At 40.4% G+C, this 19,330-nt stretch overlaps 2 protein-coding genes across 2 annotated transcripts; both read left to right on the top strand.

The window, feature by feature from the left end:
• The first annotated feature begins 1,435 nt into the window (after positions 1-1,435).
• LOC136447672 (uncharacterized) lies at positions 1,436-12,421 on the top strand. Its single transcript, XM_066446714.1, has 11 exons — positions 1,436-1,684; positions 5,967-6,278; positions 6,436-6,729; positions 7,592-7,882; positions 8,406-8,645; positions 8,741-8,856; positions 9,433-9,598; positions 10,049-10,197; positions 11,085-11,229; positions 12,089-12,208; positions 12,324-12,421. The coding sequence occupies exons 1-11, from the start codon at positions 1,609-1,611 to the stop codon at positions 12,419-12,421; spliced, it is 2,007 nt and encodes a 668-aa protein (XP_066302811.1). The 5' UTR covers positions 1,436-1,608.
• Positions 12,422-13,327: 906 nt separating this feature from the next.
• On the top strand, positions 13,328-17,701 carry LOC136447601 (hepatocyte growth factor receptor-like). Its single transcript, XM_066446610.1, has 6 exons — positions 13,328-13,498; positions 14,112-14,221; positions 14,905-14,995; positions 15,316-15,387; positions 15,790-15,926; positions 17,422-17,701. Exons 1-6 carry the CDS (start codon positions 13,343-13,345, stop codon positions 17,657-17,659), a joined length of 804 nt encoding a protein of 267 aa, XP_066302707.1. The 5' UTR covers positions 13,328-13,342; the 3' UTR covers positions 17,660-17,701.
• The last annotated feature ends 1,629 nt before the right edge of the window (positions 17,702-19,330 follow it).

Raw genomic sequence — 19,330 nt, 5'->3', positions numbered from 1 at the left:
TAGTATGACGATACCTTTGATGGCATTGCTACTATAATTTTACTCACTCGGGGGACACAGTTACGATATATAGTGTGTGTGTGGGGGGGGGGGGGTAGATTGTTGCAAAAGAGTCAGAACACAATGTCATTCACCTGCATGAGTGAAAGCGAAAACTGTGACTCATTCTCGAAAGTAAAAGAAGAAATTTGATGCACTCCGTTGACGCAGGTATGTTTTCTTTTGTCGTATTTCAAAAGTCAAATATGAGAATATCGCACCGTAGACTTTCTTTTCACCAAATGCGATCAAAGAAGCGCTTGGAGTTGTTTTGTGAGCGGTAGCGTAGCCGATCCTCTTCCCACCATGGGCCAATGGTGGTAGAGGGTAGGGGAGAAGTATAGAATAAAAGCTAGGAAAGACGAGTGTTTCTTTACATATCCTTAACAATGTTATTGAAAGACAAGGACAGCGCTTGCAGTTTCAGACACATTATTTAGGTACAAGTGCCGTTTAACTTGATGAGCCATAGGTTAAGGAACTTTTTCAAACACTTACTTAAAGGGAAATTGCAATCCTTTAAAGTAGTATCTGATATGTTTTAATCACGTACGTTCAATTTGGTTCACAATTTCTCTGTCGTGTTCTCGTACCCCTAAAAGTGAAAATGGTTATAGGGGTTCGATTCATCCATCCATCTGTCCATCTATCCACTGTACCAAAAAAAGTCAACCTATCTCTCGACGCTTGTAAGCTAAATGATTTTAGCTTAAATAAAAGCTACTAGTTCATTCCAATGAAACAACTGAATGTAGATGATTATATAACATTTGTACGCTGGTTGTGTTCTGTGGATACGTATTTTCTGGCAGGTTTGATAAGGGAACTTCTTTCCACCGACACGGACGCCAAAGTACGGTGCAAAGTAACATAAGGTCCTTGCAACATTAAAAGGTTGTGGCTGTGTTTGCGGGTCGTAAGTGTCAACACTGACATGCGATATGTTATTGACACCGTTCCTCATGAAAGAACCTTTGCCGGCAAAATCCTCGCAGGTGATAGACCAAACAACGCTTCAGTGACCACAAATACGAGCGAGGGTAAAGGTCACAGCTCGCTTTTAACAAGTCTGTTTGCTTTTGGGACGGTGTAGTGGGCTCTGTATATGGCGATTCCTTGCTCACAGCGACCTATCTACGGCAGCTTCCTACGAACTTTACGTTCCCTACATTAGCCATGAAGAAAAAAAATAATACTAGCATCATGATGGCGTACAAGGATTTATGTAAGTTATTTCCCAGAGATAGTGTCTATAAAGGCTGAAGGCGTTCTTGCGTGATATCAGAACAAAACACGCGTTACCCAGCTTAATGTTTACCACCTGTTAACCAATCATATCAACTGTTAAACGCATGCGCGTTTGTTTTGACTTGTCTAGATCGCGTAGATTGGAGAAACGCGATTTCACGATCGTTTCGTTCTTGGTAAAGGTTTCATAAGCCGTAAGACCAAAGCTATGTCAGTCTCTAAAAAGGGTGCACCCAAACTGGTGAACATGCGTAAGGTAAAACCGACTGATTTGGACAGGTGTAAGTTGAACATTGCGCCACCGCAACATGTTGTTCAGAAATGAGGCCGGATAAACTCGGATCTTTACCGCTGGTGTTTCTGGTAGGCGTGGCAATCCTGACTGTCGTCTGCACAGGTAAGGAATGTTTCGTTGCGGGGTTTGTGTGTGTATGAAGGACGTGAGATTGTTTACGCTCTTTTAGTGTCAGACTTATGACCGAGTGGGTTGAGTGTTCGCCTTGCATACGGTAGGTCGTGAGTTCGATCCCCGGCCGGTTATACCAAAAGACTCTAAAATGGTACATACTGCTTTCTTTGCTTAGCACTCAGCATTTGCGAAAGAGTATGATAGTTAAACACACGCCACTACCAGTGGACTAGCTCCCTGCTGTAGTGACTTGCTCAAAGTTGTGTGGCCCAGGGCTGCCGAAACAGAGATGGGCGCCGCCTTATGCACCGTCTGGTACGGGGAGAACTTTAACTTTCAACTTATGTCGTACATTGCCTAACTCGTCGCCCAGGGCTAGATTCTTTCACAGTTGTGAAAGAACTGTGTTTCTCCAAATACAGTAGGGTGTTCTGTGCAACATCTGTCTTAACTGCAATAAACGGCATTGCATAACTAATAACTTGCCTGCATTATAAGTGCAGTACACCCGTGGGTATGTCGATCTTGATTACATTATGTATAACGTTACATGCAAGAGACACTCGAGCTCAAGCATGTTAAGCCACAATGATTTCATGTTGACATACATGTAGGTATTGTTTCAGAATATACATATGCATGTACAAAATAGCATGTTATATTTATGGGTATCACTGTTCGTTAGTTATACATTATGTTTGTTGCTTACAGTAGTGTCCTTCAAATTGTTTATTTTTTGGAGTTTGTGGTGGGTATCTTAATGATTTTCGAATTATTTTTGCAGTGACACACTTGCGTTATCTGACACGGGTAGATAACAACTGTAAGAACGTAGCTCGTTTAATGTGCCACGTTGTATTCTGTTATACCATGTGCACCAAGTAAATAATACCAAGGGATGACATGTAACAGTTACATATGAATAGACGGGTAGTAGATTAGTGTACCGCGATGTTACCTGTCGAATTGATTGGACGTGACGAATGCTGTATGTTGCGCAATGCTTTTGTCAATATGTTTGCTCGTGCTTCACAGGTAATATAAAATAAGCAAGTTCTTGATGTGTAAAAAATAGAAATATGCAGTCTTGATAGAAAATACAGGGTATAGGAAAACCCTGAAAAGAAACCCATAGAATTCCAGTGTCCCTTACACAAAACTACTGCCTACGAATAACCAAAAAGGCCTAGAATGTAAACCTATTCATAATGTTAGAAGTTATGGTGATAAAATGCCCAAACGTAAAAGACTGTCGCAAACCCTTGTACAGAAAATCATTGACATGTCTCTGAAATTTGATACAGCCCAGTAGCCATCCCACGGGCCCAACACATGGGCGTTTTACCGACATATTTTTCACAAGTTGATTTCGATAACACCAAGGGTGTGTGAATTTCCCCTATCAACTGCAACGTCGAAACTAATGACACGGACATTTACCAAGCCACAGCTGAAGTCAGAAAAGGGGGACTGTCGTCTGGGCTTTAATTCTACGTAATGCATGGTTTCGGTAGCGGGTATCAAGTTTCTACGTAAGCACATAGAACAATGTCAGGCCGGAGTCAACGTGTTTATTCACCTTCGCGAGACAATATCTAGTTTGCCCGCCTATTCAATTCTATTCATGGCATCTATTTTGTTGAAGGCTGACGTACGTTTAGGTACAGTACAGGTAAACCTCCTGTTACCTGTCCTTTGCAAAGTTCCTCTACTAAGGGCCTTTTTTCCTTTCGACGCATGCATGTAGTTCATACCTGCAGGTAGCCCAGGCTTGCATGTACATTTTATTTGTGTTATAGAAGCTATTCTTACATTGTATCTGCTTGACTGTGAAGATAAGAACAGGGGTTAGGGTTGACAGGATCAAGAGCTAGGCCCTTTTTTCTATTCACAAGTTTATAAAAGGTTGTAATGTATGCTATTATTGGTTCCTAGCAAATCCATTATGCCAGTAGTGCGACAAATTTTTATTGCAATAATTGACATGAACATTTTGTCAAAAGCCGTGGCCTTCTTAGATTGCATTATCCCATCTTTACCTTCATTACTTGCCCCCTCTAAGAGTTATGATACGCTTGTATATTTCATCGATCGTTTTGAAAATGGCGGCGTTGCCATAGAGATCGCGGAGGGATACAGTTGGTGAACAGAAAAAAACAAAAAGATATCAGAACGTTAAAAAAAGGAAGAGAAAGAGATACATGTGTGCTTTCAGGAACTTGTCATATCCAATTTATTTCACGGGAGAGACGACTGCCGTGGGTCTCACGACAAAGCTTCTAGATTTCTAGAAATAATGTTAAACTACGGTGTGATAACTTGGTCCGTGGTAACTTCTCTCATAGTTGGAATATGTGCAGGTGAGAAAATTTATCTTTATACAATTTGTGTCACAATGAAAGGCTTAAGACCATACATTCAAATTGGAGGATCTTTTGACTTATGATAAATAGTCTTTAATGCTTTCTCCACTAAACATCCGTTCTTGTGTGTCAAAACTTTACCCCTCAGCTACGATTAGCTGGTTTTAAAATCCGTACGGGAATCTTGATCATGTCAAATCTTGAAGATTTCTACGCTCAGTTATATGTATATTCTACGAAATGTTGTGTTTGAAGCATGTTACAATAGCCGTTAGTTTCAATGTTAATGTAATAATAAACAGTACAGGTTATTCGCCCGGTGAAAATGAACATTTAGGTATTGACTTTGTTCGATCGTGTTTTGAACGTTTGTAATTTTGGCGGTCAAACATTCCAAAATACTATGGTGTAATGAGATACGTGTAGTGAAGTCTTAAACAGCTTTTGGCACATAAACACCATGATTTCATAGTGTACGTAACAAAATTAGTATTATTCAGTTGAGATAAACGTTAATGAAAAATATAGACGGTTTTCCTGTTAAAAACAAAAACGAAAACTACCCGGCTGTTATGGTTTTCGGTGGGCTTGAAAATGAAAATGACGTAATTGCCCGTTTGAGTGTCTGTGAGAATGAGATCCAATTTCTCTGGAATAACACTAATGTTTTGTTGTGGTTTCACTGTACCATTTGTTCATTGCGTTCAGTTTTAACATGGCATGGATCGATAACGACTTCGCGTGGAGTGCCATTGATTTTGAATTTTGACGGGGAGCAAGTGGTTCGCTATACAAGCAGTGACGTCACTAGGTCACCTATCGATAACGCGAAAAACGAACGAAAAGTCGTGCATAAATCCTATTTCTTAGTCATGGTGATTACAAATAATTTTAACTAGTATGATGAACGTTAAAGCCAATCCACATGATGAACTAACTATCGTACCATAAATTGTGACAGCTTGAATACAGGCATTGCAACTTGATTTTATGAATAACATTTTGGTTTTGCCATTACCTACCCCCCTTGTAACCGCTTGTTTTCAGCGCTCGCCATTTGAAGATTTTTTTATTTTCATGTTGCATGTTGATGTATTGAACATAATCGCCTTAGTCGAGAAGGTAGTTCATATGTTTGTATGTATATGTTTCCATGTATGTAAGTATGATATATGTATGTGTGTTTGTATGCGGTTTGATTATGCCCTATCGAAAAAAAAAAAAACGATTTTGGACCCCCAGGCGGCTTTCCTATGTACTGCAGCAGAACTTCCAGTTTATCTGATTTTTCATATTCCAGTTAACCTTTCTTCACGGTTTTATGGGAATGATAACTCTTTTGCTCGGGATGAAGTGACATAAGTTTAGATCCTCTGGTTGCATCCTTTCAAACTGCATGGGTGCTTAATTTGTAGACTCTGAAACAGGACGAGTCTAGGAGGGATGAATGAATTTTCATATTTTTGACCTGTAGGCCCTAACTTTAAAGAAGAACAATGTAACGGCATATAACTTATGCAAAGTGGGACTTGACTTATATGTTTAATGAGGACAAGTATTATTTCAATTGAGAGACATGGCGGGAACCTTATAGTCATCATATATGTTGAAGAGGAACATTGATAGACTCAAGCAATGCAAATCATAATTGGTAAATGATGGACACATGTAATTATAAGTTAGATAAATGTGAATATCAGACAAATTTGGACTTCGTTTGCACAATTATGTACTCTTGTGCACTCTTGTTCAAACAAGTTTCAAACAAGTTTCTATAGAATACGTTTAGCAAAAATGCTTAGCTCAGGCATGTGTTTGCTTGGATTTGAGTTTGATGATTATTCTTTATTATTCTGTTGTCATCTGTCTAACACAGAAAGTAACCGTTTACGATTTTCTCCAACTAGGACAACCTCGATTCACGCAAGTTCCAGGGACTCTCATAGCCACTACCGGAGAAGATGTCGTTTTCAACTGGGAGTTCACTGAGGGGATTGAGGTTCTATTCATCCATTGGATCTATTCGAACGTTGACACCATTATGTATGACCGTGGCGATCTTAAAGTTCAATCAAGGTACGAAAGTCGGATAGAACGGGTCGGACAAGCCGGTTTCAAATTGCGTAATGTCGCTGTGAGCGATGCGGGGACATACAGGGTAGAAGTTCTTTTCCTGGGCGCCGCATCCTTGGAGGACACAGCCACTTTGGAAATTAGATGTAAGTATAATCACAACTACACGGTTGAAATAAAATACAATTCATACTTATTCTCAAGACGTTTCCTAAATTAAAGTAGCACTATCTAATTATAAAAGACCAAAATAGTCACAATAAGGCTTTGTTATTGTATGATTGTCTTGGTTTTTTTTTTCAGATCCACCAACTGGCACTCTTATATCTACACAGTCTAACGGTGAAAAAGAAGAAGGCGCTGTGTTTAAAGAAGGGACAACCATGCAGTTAACGTGCAAAACAAAATCACATCCTCCCTCTCAATACTCCTGGAGCAAACCTGCTAGCAGCCTGTCACCGTCCGTGATTGTTAACGCGACATCGGGAGTTTTCACCATGACAAATGTGCTTAAAAATGACACAGGACTCTACCAATGCCGTGCATTCAATGGTATCCAGCCAGATGGGATAGCAAGTATCAACGTGACGATTCAATGTAAGTGAACCTCATTATGACGTTAGTGTCTAAGGATGGAGATTGATATGATTTGTGTTGAAAAATTCTAATGGCGCTGTTACAATCATTGTACGATTCTGATGTAAAATTTTTAAGCACGTTGTGTCAAAACAAATTGTCGGCAGCATTTCGGTAACAAGATATGTGGATCTTGTACGACACATAAACGACTTTCTCCGATCGTACGACGACCTCATGATGAAGGAAACACAGTGTTTCACCTTTAGAGGTGCTAAATCTAATGGAGAAGTTATAAACGTTTTGGAGACATTGTATTCAGTGCCGTGTCGTTACATCATATACTTTCTTTTCGAACAAAACAGTGCAATTTTAGGGCTTGTATCATATTACAACCGTAGATTTTCTGTCGGTTTATTACATCATGTACTTTCTTTTTCGAACAAAAGAGTGCAAGTTAAGGGCTTGTATCATATCATAACCGTAGATTTTCTCTGCGACTTGCAAAAATTTATAACTAAAGGGATTAAACTGTAATAATACCTTTGCTTGCGCCAATTTTACCGGAGACAGGAGAGGAACTACACAACTAGCACAAAGGAACCTTTGGCTACCCCTTTCATCAATTCAGTGCAATATATCGTAACCATGATATGTGTCTTTTGTTACAAGTGCAATATAAAACGTGCAATATAGAGGCTGGCAACTTCACACCTTTTGTCTGTTCTTCCACTACGCGATGACCGTTTATGCGATGAATGGTGGTACTGGCAAATGAGCTTGAAGACACGAAACTGAAAGCAATCGCAGTATGATTAAAGAGTTGAAGACATTCAAACAAACAATGTCCTTCTCTTCAAACGTAAAACAAAATCTTCTTCAGATCCTCCGGCGATGACAACCGCTTTTTTCGTGTCTCCAAGAGGAGGGAACGTCATAGAAGGAGACGAAGTCAGAATTGGATGTCGTGTTGGTGATGCCCTACCCCGTCCTAACTTTCGATGGAAGAGGAGCAGCAAGACAGCCGATCTTCCAAAGTCGGCGATAGTGGACGAACGCACGGGTGTCCTTGTCATCCCGAGCGTTCAGCTTACAGAAGCAGGTGTCTATGACTGTATCGCCGACAATGGCGTGGAACCGGTTGGATACGCCTTCATTCAGTTGAACGTCACAGGTGGGATTAAACGTTTTAGGCTAGGATTCCTTCGGCGATGTAAGCTTCCATTCCCGCATGGCCAACAAAGCCCACCCGGTGATGTTTCATTCCTAATGAATGCAATTAACATCCCTGTTGCTAAAGATATCTTTGGGGGGGGGGGGGCAGAGGCAAAATTCCTTGAGGTGTGGTTTTTCCAGCTGACAGTTATTCCAGCTGGCCTGTGTGTTCCGGCATCAGTCTGGAATCTAGTTTAGGACATGTGCAATCAAAGCCTTCCCAATTCTTGAATAGGACAGGATTGAAGTCATTTGTAGCCCGATGGAATTTTCTCTCGGGTATTTTGGGGCATCTCAAATAGTTACGCGAACATAGGGTAGAAATTTGGTTCGAAGCTTTAGAACGTTCTCCATTTACATCATAAATCAAAGAAAAGAGACAGGGATAGGGTAGGTTTAAGTAACACAACAATATCAAAGATCCATACGAGAGGAAGAATATATGAAAAATGATCTAAAAAGATAATTTTTTCGCTTTGCAGCCGAGCCAGAAGTCGGACCTGTTGGCAACCGCACCAGGAGATCATCGGAATTGGTTATACCACTGTCAACTTCATCAGGTGGATTCTTCCTTTTAGGATTCACCTTTGGCGTAATCATGTACATGCATAGAAGGGCGAAAAGACGTGAAGCAAATCAGCTGCAGAACGATCCAACAATCAACGAGCATCCACGTCAGGACGATCCACTACTATACCTTCGCCCAGACACTTCCGTAATGCGTAAGTACATACTTTTTTTTATTGCCTTTCAATTTCGTCTGTGTTTTGCGAGACGATTGTGCTTTTGAAAACTACAACTTCTTTTTCGTGGGCAGGTATGGCCATGGCGACGGAGAAAGAGAAAACGGTGGATCCAATTTTGCAGGAATTCTGGGGCTACCTGGTCAAAATGGATGCAGACCCCGTACTGGTGTATTTCCAAGAAAAGAAGGTACTAAGTTTTATAATTGTCTGTGTTTATTTCATTAAGTGATAGGAAAGTGCATCCTACTTGTTATCTTGTTTATGTTTTATTCTTACATCATTTTGATTGTCGATTCTTAAATCACGTTCATTGTTGTATTCTTAAATATTCACATTATTTGCCCTGTATAAACGCGATGCTTTTATTGTTGTATGAGAAAATCTCTTTTGCATCGTACAACGTAGGAAGATAGCTGTTTATAGAAAATATATAGATTTCAACGTAGATTACAGCATCCTCATGGCTACCCTAACTAAAGGTACAAGATTTTTTTGTAATCTCTCTTTAGTCAGGTTTTGATAAACAAAAATAAAGAAAAGTATGGCAGTTTACAGCAAAGCACATGTGCTACCACAAAATCAAAACATAAAATCCGGAAACAGTCGTTTAACAAGTAGGTGGCACTAAAACCCCTATTGCCCATATCGACTATAATTTCTGTTCACAACAAACAGTCAAATTTCTAATGTTTTTTTTCGATAAACCACTATTTACAAGAAAATAAGGCACGAGATTTTGTTTCGATTTTGCTACATCTTTTAGGTCCTGTCAGCCGACCACACTGCCGTAATCCGCAAGGCGCCGTCCGTTGTAGACAAGCTGCTGAAAGAAATCTGCGTGCTGGAGGGAGAAAAATCCCCTCAGCTACTCAGCGAGGCACTGCGGTACACGGACCAGAACCACCTTGCAGATCTACTTGACGGGAAAAGTAGGTATTTCTATCTTCTGTATATGTATAGATGTCATAGTATGTGTCAAGCAACGGCCATGGAGTACTTGTCTTTGATACGCCCTTCCCGACGCGTTAGCACTGGCTAGTCTTCATCACCGGCCAATCACGTTACCGCCTACGATCAAAAGGCAACGTCATTGGCTGGTTACTTCCCATCCAAAACCAGAGGAGGAAGTAACTGATTGGCTGACGGCGGGCCAGCGCTAACACAGTTAACAATCCCGTCAACATGATGAAAACACTGGCCCCCAAACGTTAATACATGTAGTTTCTTTCTGGTGTTTTTTTTAATCTTTTACGAAGTTAATAAAAAGGTGCAGTCTGTGCATTTGACATATGCAAGGTTTGGGTGAAAACTAACGCATATCTTAATGGGTTGATTTATGGAATAAACAGAATTCCAAAAAGTGTTCCATTTCTTCCCAGCTCTTCCAGACGTTAAAGGCCTGAGTGTCGTCGACGCATCTGACTCTTCATTCAGCATCCAGTTCAAGCGGGCCTTCACCAACATCCAACACTTCGGGGACGTGGACAAGTATGTCGTCACCCTTGAAGTAGCCGTCCAGGAGCCAGAGGTAAACCTTTTGTACACTTGTTCATCTAATATTCAATTGGTGTTAACGTACTACTAGGTTTACTGCACACAAGAGTTAATAATCAGTATGTATTAGATGTAGAGAAACGTACAAATACTAGAAAGGCCGTCATTCGCCCCTGAGAAAATACAGCATGTTTAGCCACACTCCTCCCCATGCAAAAAATGGAGATGTGCATCTTTGTTTTGAAAATGGCAAAGAATTTAGACAAAATAATCCTGAAGTACTAGTAATATGCCAAAAGTGTGAACAAAGCCATGTACGCACATGTCCTAGTGTCACAATGCAACAATTGGTATAAACACTAGGGCAGCTGACCCAGAAATGCAAGATAACTTGATTAACTCAATTGGCCAATCAGGCGGTCGCATTTTGAAATGCCGTGCTCCCATTGGCTGTCACAAAAAAACCCTCAATAAAATCACTTTAAAAGTTTACATCGAAAAATTGAAACAAAACGCCTGGGGTACTTGCCCACACTACCTTTGTGACAAATTTCAGGTCATTTGGTCGAATCACTGAATAGCAAGGTTCTTTTATTCACAACCAAGTATTTTACAAGAGCCAACGTTTCAATGACTGTCTGCCATCTTCATCAAGGCAATACCGACTTGTTCACAGCGCACTGAGGCTAGGTGTAACTGTTAACAATGCAGTACAAAACGCAAAGTATTGTTACATTAATAGTCAGTATTGCCCTGATGAATATGACAGACAGTAATCGAAACGTGGTCTCTTGAAAAATACTTGGTTGCGAATAAAAGAACCTTGCTATTCAGATAACGTTATATTGAAGACGTTAAGTTATGGATATTGTTATGGGATGCTTTGATTATTTGTGTATTTAAACATCTGTCCCGTTTCAGACAATGGCAACTCGATGCTTAAATGCAACAGACCAGCTACAAGCCGAATTCACCAATTTGGCGTCAGGAACGTCATACAACGTCACCGTCGTCAGCATGAAGGGTGAGACCAGGAGTGCCGGCGTCACCGTCACTGTCACGACAAGTCAGTTATTTGTTTATCTATTTGTTGCCTCTGTCAATCGGAGGATTTGTAGTCACGGTACTTTCTGTACCGACTTTTGGTTTTGGCATTGAAGTGCTAGGCACGTCGACACTAACAGGAAGCTGACCGGTGGGTCAAAGTTGGTAGAACTTAACTCATAAATTAGACATGACAGAGGACGAGGCTACTAATAAGCCTCTTCGTACTTTCGAGTGCGCATGTGTAGTGTCAAAGGTGAAGCCCTTGGCTTGTAAACAGTTCTCGCCTCAACATTGTAGAGATTTGCGAGATTCTTTTACGTCTCAGGGGCCTTCATCTTGAAGTTCGATACTGCACATGCGTACTCGAATCTACGAATTCGCTTATTCACGCGGATGTTTTGTTCTTGGCCTGTCAATATGCTTTTGTTTTCACAGTTGTATATTTGCCATATGCTATTTCATATAGTGTCGTAGTGTTGTAGTGTTCAAGCAAATTATTACTTGTTCCTATGTTTTTCTTTGCTGAACAGTGATTTTTGCACACTTTATGACAGTTAAGTTGACTGACACACAGTATTTGTTTGAACCTTTATCCATGCAAACCACTTGGAAGGAAGAGGTAAGTCCGTAAAGGTCAGACAAAATATAACATAGATACAGATTACATCATTAAAGTCCTTATGAATCTATTGACATATATCATTACAAATATATATTACAAAACACATAATAGAGTGAAAGCTGGCATATGGTTCGTGTCCGTTTTTTGGTCATTTCTGTTACTTTAGATGTCTCTTAAAGGGAGTGCGCGTGTCTGGTCGTAGACTGTTCCAGATAGTCAAATGATGATTTCATGCTTTCACTTATGTCTTGAATAGTCGGGGGCTATGAGGAACCGAGTGGTCTGCTAGCAACATTCAACGAAGAAGAACGGTCGCAAATCAACCATGTTCTTATCTATAAAGACAAAATTACCCTCACGGAGCCGCTCGGAAAAGGTACGTCTCTTATCTTACTAGGTTTGTACTTAGACATTATCTGAATATTATCGAGCTCTTTATGAAAATCCTAAAAGTTCATTGATCTAACTTCGTGCCATTTTTTCTTATACAGGGAATTTTGGCGAAGTTCGATACGGGGTCTACGTAACTCAGGATAGATGCGTGCCTTGTGCTGTGAAGACACTATTTGGTAAGTCGCTACCCACTTAATCTTCAAACGCATTATGTTGTTCTCCAGTAATTTCCTAAAGATCAGATTAAAGACTTCTTGACTGGAAGTACCCACGTCAATCAGTCGTTCCCAGCATACTATGCCTTCTCACATCGTATGCACAGCAAAATGCGTGGGTCGTCTGTGTGACAGAAACCAGGCACCAGTATGTAGCTCATGCGGCTGTATTGCATAAAAGACCAACTTACACAACATCATCACACACTAGTTTGTGTGAATGCGCACACACATACACACACACACACACACACATGCGTGCGAGCGCACATTGATCGGATGGATTTAATTAAGATAGTGGACGCTCTGAAGAGGCTTGGTTCTCTTATAGACTGCTGCGAAGAGGTTTTGTTTTTTATTTGGTACTAACTGAGCCCGGTCAATGATTCGTCATAAGATCCTCGTACGGTCGCAAACTGACAGCATTCGTGATATAGTCGTGTATGTGTCGTAAGAAATACAGCTGTCTTGTTTCGAAAAAGTCTGTCTTACAAACTTGTCGGCGATTGGTTCTGTCACAGCCTGCTTAAAACCCCCCTCTCATTGGACCCGCGGCATGCTGGCGGCGTCGCTGCGGCCAATGGAATTGACAAAGCACTCAAAGAAATTTGATCGACAAAAAACGAATCTTTTTCAGCTTTGTGTATTTTGTTGTCTTTTTGGTTATACTTGTACGTTTTGAATGATATTCCCATTATAAAGTCAAGGGTAGCACAAATCCAGTTTAGTACGCAGCGACGCCGCCAGTGTGCCGCGGGTCCAATGAGAGGGGGGCTTAAAAATCCTTCGACAAATGTGACCGCGTCGAAACCGTCTACTTTAGTATAAGTTGTCTAATTTATCCTAAAGTAGACGAAATAACATAACATTTTTTCGCTGTAGACACAGCGTCACTCCATGCGATGAAATCGCTCCTGCGGGAAGGACTTCGCATGGTGAACTTCAAACACGACAACGTGGTACAGCTCATCGGCATGTGTGTCCATGGCAACGAAGCCATGATCGTCCTGCCGTACATGAAGCATGGGGATCTCCACAAATATCTGAAGAACAAGCAGGTAAAACGCGCCACACCGTACATAAATACATGTAATATACGTATACAGTAGTCATGCAGATTACATAACTTAACATGTTTATCTCACGTTGATCTACTGTTTTCCCTTTTACGTTGAAACGGTACGTTGTGGCAGACTTGTGTCAAACGTCAATGACAGAGCCCCCACCAGTATTGGGCAACTCTACACGTCAACGACCTGATAGAATTGTATCCTTGTGCTTTTCGTCATCTGTAATATGTATGCTCCAATAAATATGAGTGGATGTGAACATAGAGGGCATACTGGTACCCGTATTTTGATTACATCAAGCACGTGAGTCATTTAATATGTGATCTTTCTTAAAAAGATTACTCTCCTCCAATAACTGCATCATCAAACGTTTGTTAAAATCGTACACCTACTGCAGAAACTCGTTTTTTTTTCTTCCACAACACCTATGCTCAGTTAGTTTGTCTCTCTCTCTCTATATATATAGAGAGAGAGATTTGTATGTACCTTTGGGTATATATCAAGTCTTTATTTTTTCTAATGTGTAATGTACTATGGATTTTTCATACCTGAAATAAAGACTAAATGAATTCTAATGAATGATGATTATCCGTTTTTATAGACATTGCCTCTTGAAGACAACATGCACCTTTGCCTGGAGATCGCTCAGGGCATGGCGTATCTGACCGACCAGGACATCGTGCACAGGGATCTGGCTGCTAGGAACTGCATGTAAGTGTTTGCAACACAGTCATATACCTGTCAATGACAGTGTTGTTGATACTCATGCGCAATTCATGACATCACACGTAAAAAACCGTGACAGTGAAAACCTGTAGAATCTCAAACGAGGTATGACACGAAATTATAAATATGAGAATCAATTGTGAAGCTTTTCATGTCCCAGGTCTAAGTTTTAGTACATAATTCATTTTTTCTTGTAATAAAGTCAAAGCGATTGGTGCAAATTATAGCTTGAATAACCACCATAACATATTTCATTTCATTTGGCCTCCAAATTAAGACACCATTGCAGACAATGGCTCTCTGAATCACTCGTTGCCAAGCAAAAGAAGTTGCCTAGCAACAGTTGCCATGAAACAACAGGTTTCCAATGGCTCCACCCCTAGAGTTGTGTCTATCGTTGTTTAGAACATGTTTGCTTTTAAGTTTCATGCTATTACCATAATATGAACAATTTTTGCCCCAATCGCCAAGACTAATAGTAGAATTTGTTATCCTTATGCGTAATGTTTTGGTTCCCAGGAAAATGAAGGATTACCGCTGAAGACGGAATCGAATAACATCAGACTCCGAGCAGTTACTTAGTCTATTATCTTTATACAGATTTCGTACATTATGAGATGATCATCTAAATGAGATATACGTCTTGACGGAATAATTGTATTTTTCAGGTTGGATGAGAATCTGCACGTGAAAGTGGCAGACTTCGGTCTTTGTCGGGATGTCCACGAAAAGGGCTACTACAGAATACAGAACTGGGAGGTACATGTACGTTTTCATTGAGTGTTGTCAATCTTGATATCCTTTCCATGCTTCCACTAATTGAAGATAGTGGTCTGGTACAGGAAAATATGTACTAAAATAGCATGTATAAGGGAAGCAGAATTTCACAAGGATTTAGCTATCGTCAGGGCATCAAGAGCATGTGCAGGGCATTCTTTGATATTCTTATTTTCGAATGACCGATGCTGTGGTATTACATCTTCAATGTTGTTCTTTAAATAATTGCAACTACCTTACCTTTGACCCTCAGTTATTCTACACACACCTAGAAAAGTAATCGATTATCTTCGTCACCCCAGGTGAAGTTACCGTACAAGTGGATGGCGCCAGAGAGCCACGAAGATTACATATTTGACACCAAGACTGACGTTGTGAGTTCATTTGCATTCGATTTCTTTGTCCAAAATGTCCACATTGTTCTTTTTTATTCAAGACTGAAGCCATAGCCACAGAGAAAGTGAAAGGACTGTTTAAGCATGGAAAGCGAAAGAAGGAAATCTTCTCCGATCACTTCTCTTCCCCTATCACTTCTATTGTCTCTCAAACAAACGAAAATACCTCTCTGGAAATCCTTTGAGAGCTGAGTAGCAATCTATGACAAATTTCAAACCCCTAACGGTTTCAAACGGTTGCCGTGAATCGGTAAAACGCTAAGCCGAAAGTGAGAAAAAGTGCTACCCCTTCCTTCTTCGCAAACCTGCAATCGATGACAATGGAGTAAAGTGAATCCGCCAAAGATTCTATCTAGGCTGATACATAGATTTCTATTCCAGTGGTCCTACGGTATTGTCCTGTGGGAGATCTTCTCCGGTGGGAAGACTCCATATCCCGACGTGCCGAGCGTCCATCTCCAAAGTTACCTGAAAGAAGGACATCGTATGGAACGGCCCAACAAGTGCCCAATCGCACTGTAAGTTAGACCCCCATTCCACTTGGACGGCGCTCTCACCGCGCTCTCACGGCGACCTAAAATTGGCCAGATCGCCGTGAGATCGCCGAACTCCTGGAAAACGTGCTCAAGTGGAATCTCTACGGCGACCCTTGCGCGATCTCAGTGCGACCAAAATGTCAAATGTCAGCAACTTTTTATGAGCGACCAAAGATTTTACCGATCACTCAACGAATTTTAGAGATAAAGAACGAATTTGTTTTCATGTTTTGTGTGCTTTGTTGTCTTCTCAATCATACCTTCACCTCTTGCATCATATTCGAATGATAAAATCAAGGAGAAAACAGATTCAATTTTGGTCGCTGCAAGGTCGCTCAGTGTGTGTCTTAAGTTATATATATGTTTTACTATTTTTTCTGCGTTGCCTGTCATGTAAACTGTTTGCAATAAATATATTTTATTATTCTCCGTTATAGCAGAAACGTACATCACAGGATTTTGAAACGTTTTTCGAACCACTGACAATAAGAATTGGAAGGAGTTTACTTTAAATGGAAGCAAGTAGCTATTCGCCAATTTGTATTACCCATGAGCAAAACTATGATTTGACCACAAAATTCCTAGAAATTCTAGATACATTACTTCAAGAATGAAATTTGTTTGAACTACAGATAAGACCATTCAATCATCGTAGAGCGCTCGCTGCGGCCCTTTGATCCCTCGCTGCGGTCCTTTGATCCCATCGCCATCCTCGGCGCGCTCACGGCGACTGTTTTGGACATGGTCAAAACCATCGCCGAGGTGACGGCGCGCATGGCGCTCTCACCGCGCTCTCGCCGCGCTCCCACGGCGCTTTCGGCGCTCTCACGGCGATCTGGCCAAAATGAGGTCGCCGTGAGAGCGCGGCGAGAGCGCCGTCCAAGTGGAATGGGGGTATTATCAACTAAATGTCGAAGGTTCGCTATGTAGTAAGAGTTTCAAAACACACCAGTTCCTATTCATACGGATGCGTAAGGTTATCATTCGTAAAGTTGAATGATTTGCCTCACCATCTTAATATTGTTTCAGTGATATGTGTTTTGTATCAGCTTTTTTTACGATTTAGTTAACTTAATCTAAAGAGAGCCCCCCCCCCCCAAATAGTAAGCATCTCGTTCTTTTTTTCTGCCTGTGTATTTCTAGTTTGCTTTTATCATGTAATTTTGTAAAGTACGTGAAACGTCAACTAATTTGCAATCCCATCATTGGATGAGAGTTGATGCATGAGTTTTGTCGAAACACTTAACGTTACATGTATACCATGTCACTACTATTACTGTGTTACCATATTCGCTGCCATTGCCTAGGTTCCTTTATAACCGTCAGTATACTACAGTAGCCTTTTGGCTACCAATTCTCTATTGGTTACGTGGTTAGGATGTAGGGAAAAGTTGATTACATCTTATCCAGACATTCAAAATGAACAAAAAATCCGCTAGTGTAAGAAATTAACAATATCTAGACGTTTTTCTTTTAGGTACAATGACGTGATGCAGAGGTGTTGGCAGAAGGACCCAACCAAGCGACCGTTGTTCAAAGAAATCCTGGCAAAGGTGAACCAAATCAACAAATCATTCAATCAACGACCAGAGGCAGAGCATGGAGCCTGCAGCCAGCAACCAGATTTTCAGGAAGAGTCCTCGAATAGGCGATCAGAGGCTGGCAGCGAGGGTCCGCATACGTACATAGATTTCGTGTCAGAACAGGAAGGGTAAGATAGCATGGGTACCAACCTCCGTTAAGCCCCCCCCCCCCCCCCCCCCCTTCACTGGACCCGCGGCACGCTGGCGGCGTCGCTGCGTCCTAAACTGGATTTGTGTTACCCTTGACCCTTGTGTTATAATAGGAATATCATTAAAAACGTGCAATATGACCAAAAAGACAACAAAACACACAAAGCTTGAAAATATTTGTTTCTTGTTGAGTGCTTTGTCAATTCGTGCCGCGGGTTCAGTGAGAGGGGGGTTAACGGTAGTAACCACTGGCTCATTTTTGTTTCGCTTGCTTACCACGTTAGCGGTAACTACGGAGGATGATACCCATGCTATGAGTAAGATTTTTCGACGTTTTATTTTTTGCCCACTAGATATAGAGTATTCCAAGGTGAAAGGATTACTGAATACCTAATATCAAACATATCGACGTACATTTGAGAACTTTGTTGAGGAAAACGGAACATGTCATTCGCTTTGTAATGTTATTTGTTTCCTAAACGAGCTTGTTATCATCATACTTCAGACATGTAGTTTCCACTCATTTAGTTTAATTTCATTTTCTTTTCTTATGGTGTGTCCACGGAGGATTTGTCAATTTCCTTTCAATTTCGCATATTCTGAACTCATTCTGTGGAGGTAAAAATATTTTTAAAAAAGCTCTCCAATCAATAAAAAAGAAGAAAATATGTTCCAAAAATAATAATTAGGATTTTACAAGGGTTTATCTGCTTGCCGATGTGTTATATAATATTCCTAGTACAAAACATGTAAAGCGTGTCACAGAAGATATGTGTCATTGATAGTACATGTATTGATTATTATTTGGAAGTGAGTTTTGTACTTTATTACCATTGTTGGGCTAGTCTACTGTTAGAAAAAGTACTTTATTTGTTACATTAAATGGGACAAACTACCGTTTAGTAGCGTGCAGTCAAAAAATTCGTACATTACACTTTGAAATAATTAAAAATCCCAAAATTTTTGTTACGATAGCAAAATTTGTGCTACTCAACTGTGCTTACTTTTTGACAATTATGACAACGAAAGCAATGTAATTGGAACTGATTTGCGGTATACCGGTAGCTAAAACCGGATATAGTTTTGCAACTTGTGATTGGCAGAAATGGACATTTGCATGTGTTGTGTCGTGTACCGAAAAGAGCATTGCGTTTTGAGTTGTTCAGGGAAATATGCAGTGACGTTTGTAACCTGGTATTGCATCAAATGAGGACATTTGTTTGTGTTTGGTTTTCTGTATATGCTTCTTATTTCATGTAACCCACCTCAACTGTACTTACAGTTTGTAAGAACATGCTGCAAGCTGTGATGGTTGTGTGGTTTGTTCAATATTTTATCAAGTTGCTTGCTAAGAGTTTTTATTGTCGCAAAACTTGTTAAAAGACTACTAAATCTCTATTTTTCTATACATTCTAATATATACTGATATGACGTCACAAAGATGTTGCAAATTGTACTTTCAAATGTTGTTGATGTTATTTATCTATGCCCTACTTTTACATTTCAAGTGCTATACTTTAGTACCTACGGTTTTTGCTCATCATGTCGTTACTTTTGTGTCGAGTTCGGTTTACATATATGAAGCTAGCATTGCGCTTGTGTAAAGATGGATGTGCCTCTACTCTACCTCTATAAATGCTGTACATAAAAAAT

This window comes from Branchiostoma lanceolatum, chromosome 13 (genome assembly GCF_035083965.1).
Source record: "Branchiostoma lanceolatum isolate klBraLanc5 chromosome 13, klBraLanc5.hap2, whole genome shotgun sequence".
Classification (NCBI taxonomy): Eukaryota; Metazoa; Chordata; class Leptocardii; order Amphioxiformes; family Branchiostomatidae; genus Branchiostoma; species Branchiostoma lanceolatum.
Note: the sequence above shows the minus strand (reverse complement) of the source record. Positions and strands in the feature narration are given on the sequence as shown.

Excerpts from the sequence above, each read along its gene's own strand:
- LOC136447672 (XM_066446714.1), top strand. The coding sequence starts at position 1,609 with ATGAGGCCGGATAAACTCGGATCTTTACCGCTGGTGTTTCTGGTAGGC. Across the intron at positions 8,857-9,432 it reads TGTATTTCCAAGAAAAGAAG|GTCCTGTCAGCCGACCACAC; the intron begins GTACTAAGTTTT and ends TACATCTTTTAG. Across the intron at positions 12,209-12,323 it reads CACGGAGCCGCTCGGAAAAG|GGAATTTTGGCGAAGTTCGA; the intron begins GTACGTCTCTTA and ends TTTCTTATACAG.
- LOC136447601 (XM_066446610.1), top strand. The coding sequence starts at position 13,343 with ATGAAATCGCTCCTGCGGGAAGGACTTCGCATGGTGAACTTCAAACAC. Across the intron at positions 13,499-14,111 it reads AATATCTGAAGAACAAGCAG|ACATTGCCTCTTGAAGACAA; the intron begins GTAAAACGCGCC and ends CCGTTTTTATAG. Across the intron at positions 14,222-14,904 it reads CTGGCTGCTAGGAACTGCAT|GTTGGATGAGAATCTGCACG; the intron begins GTAAGTGTTTGC and ends TGTATTTTTCAG.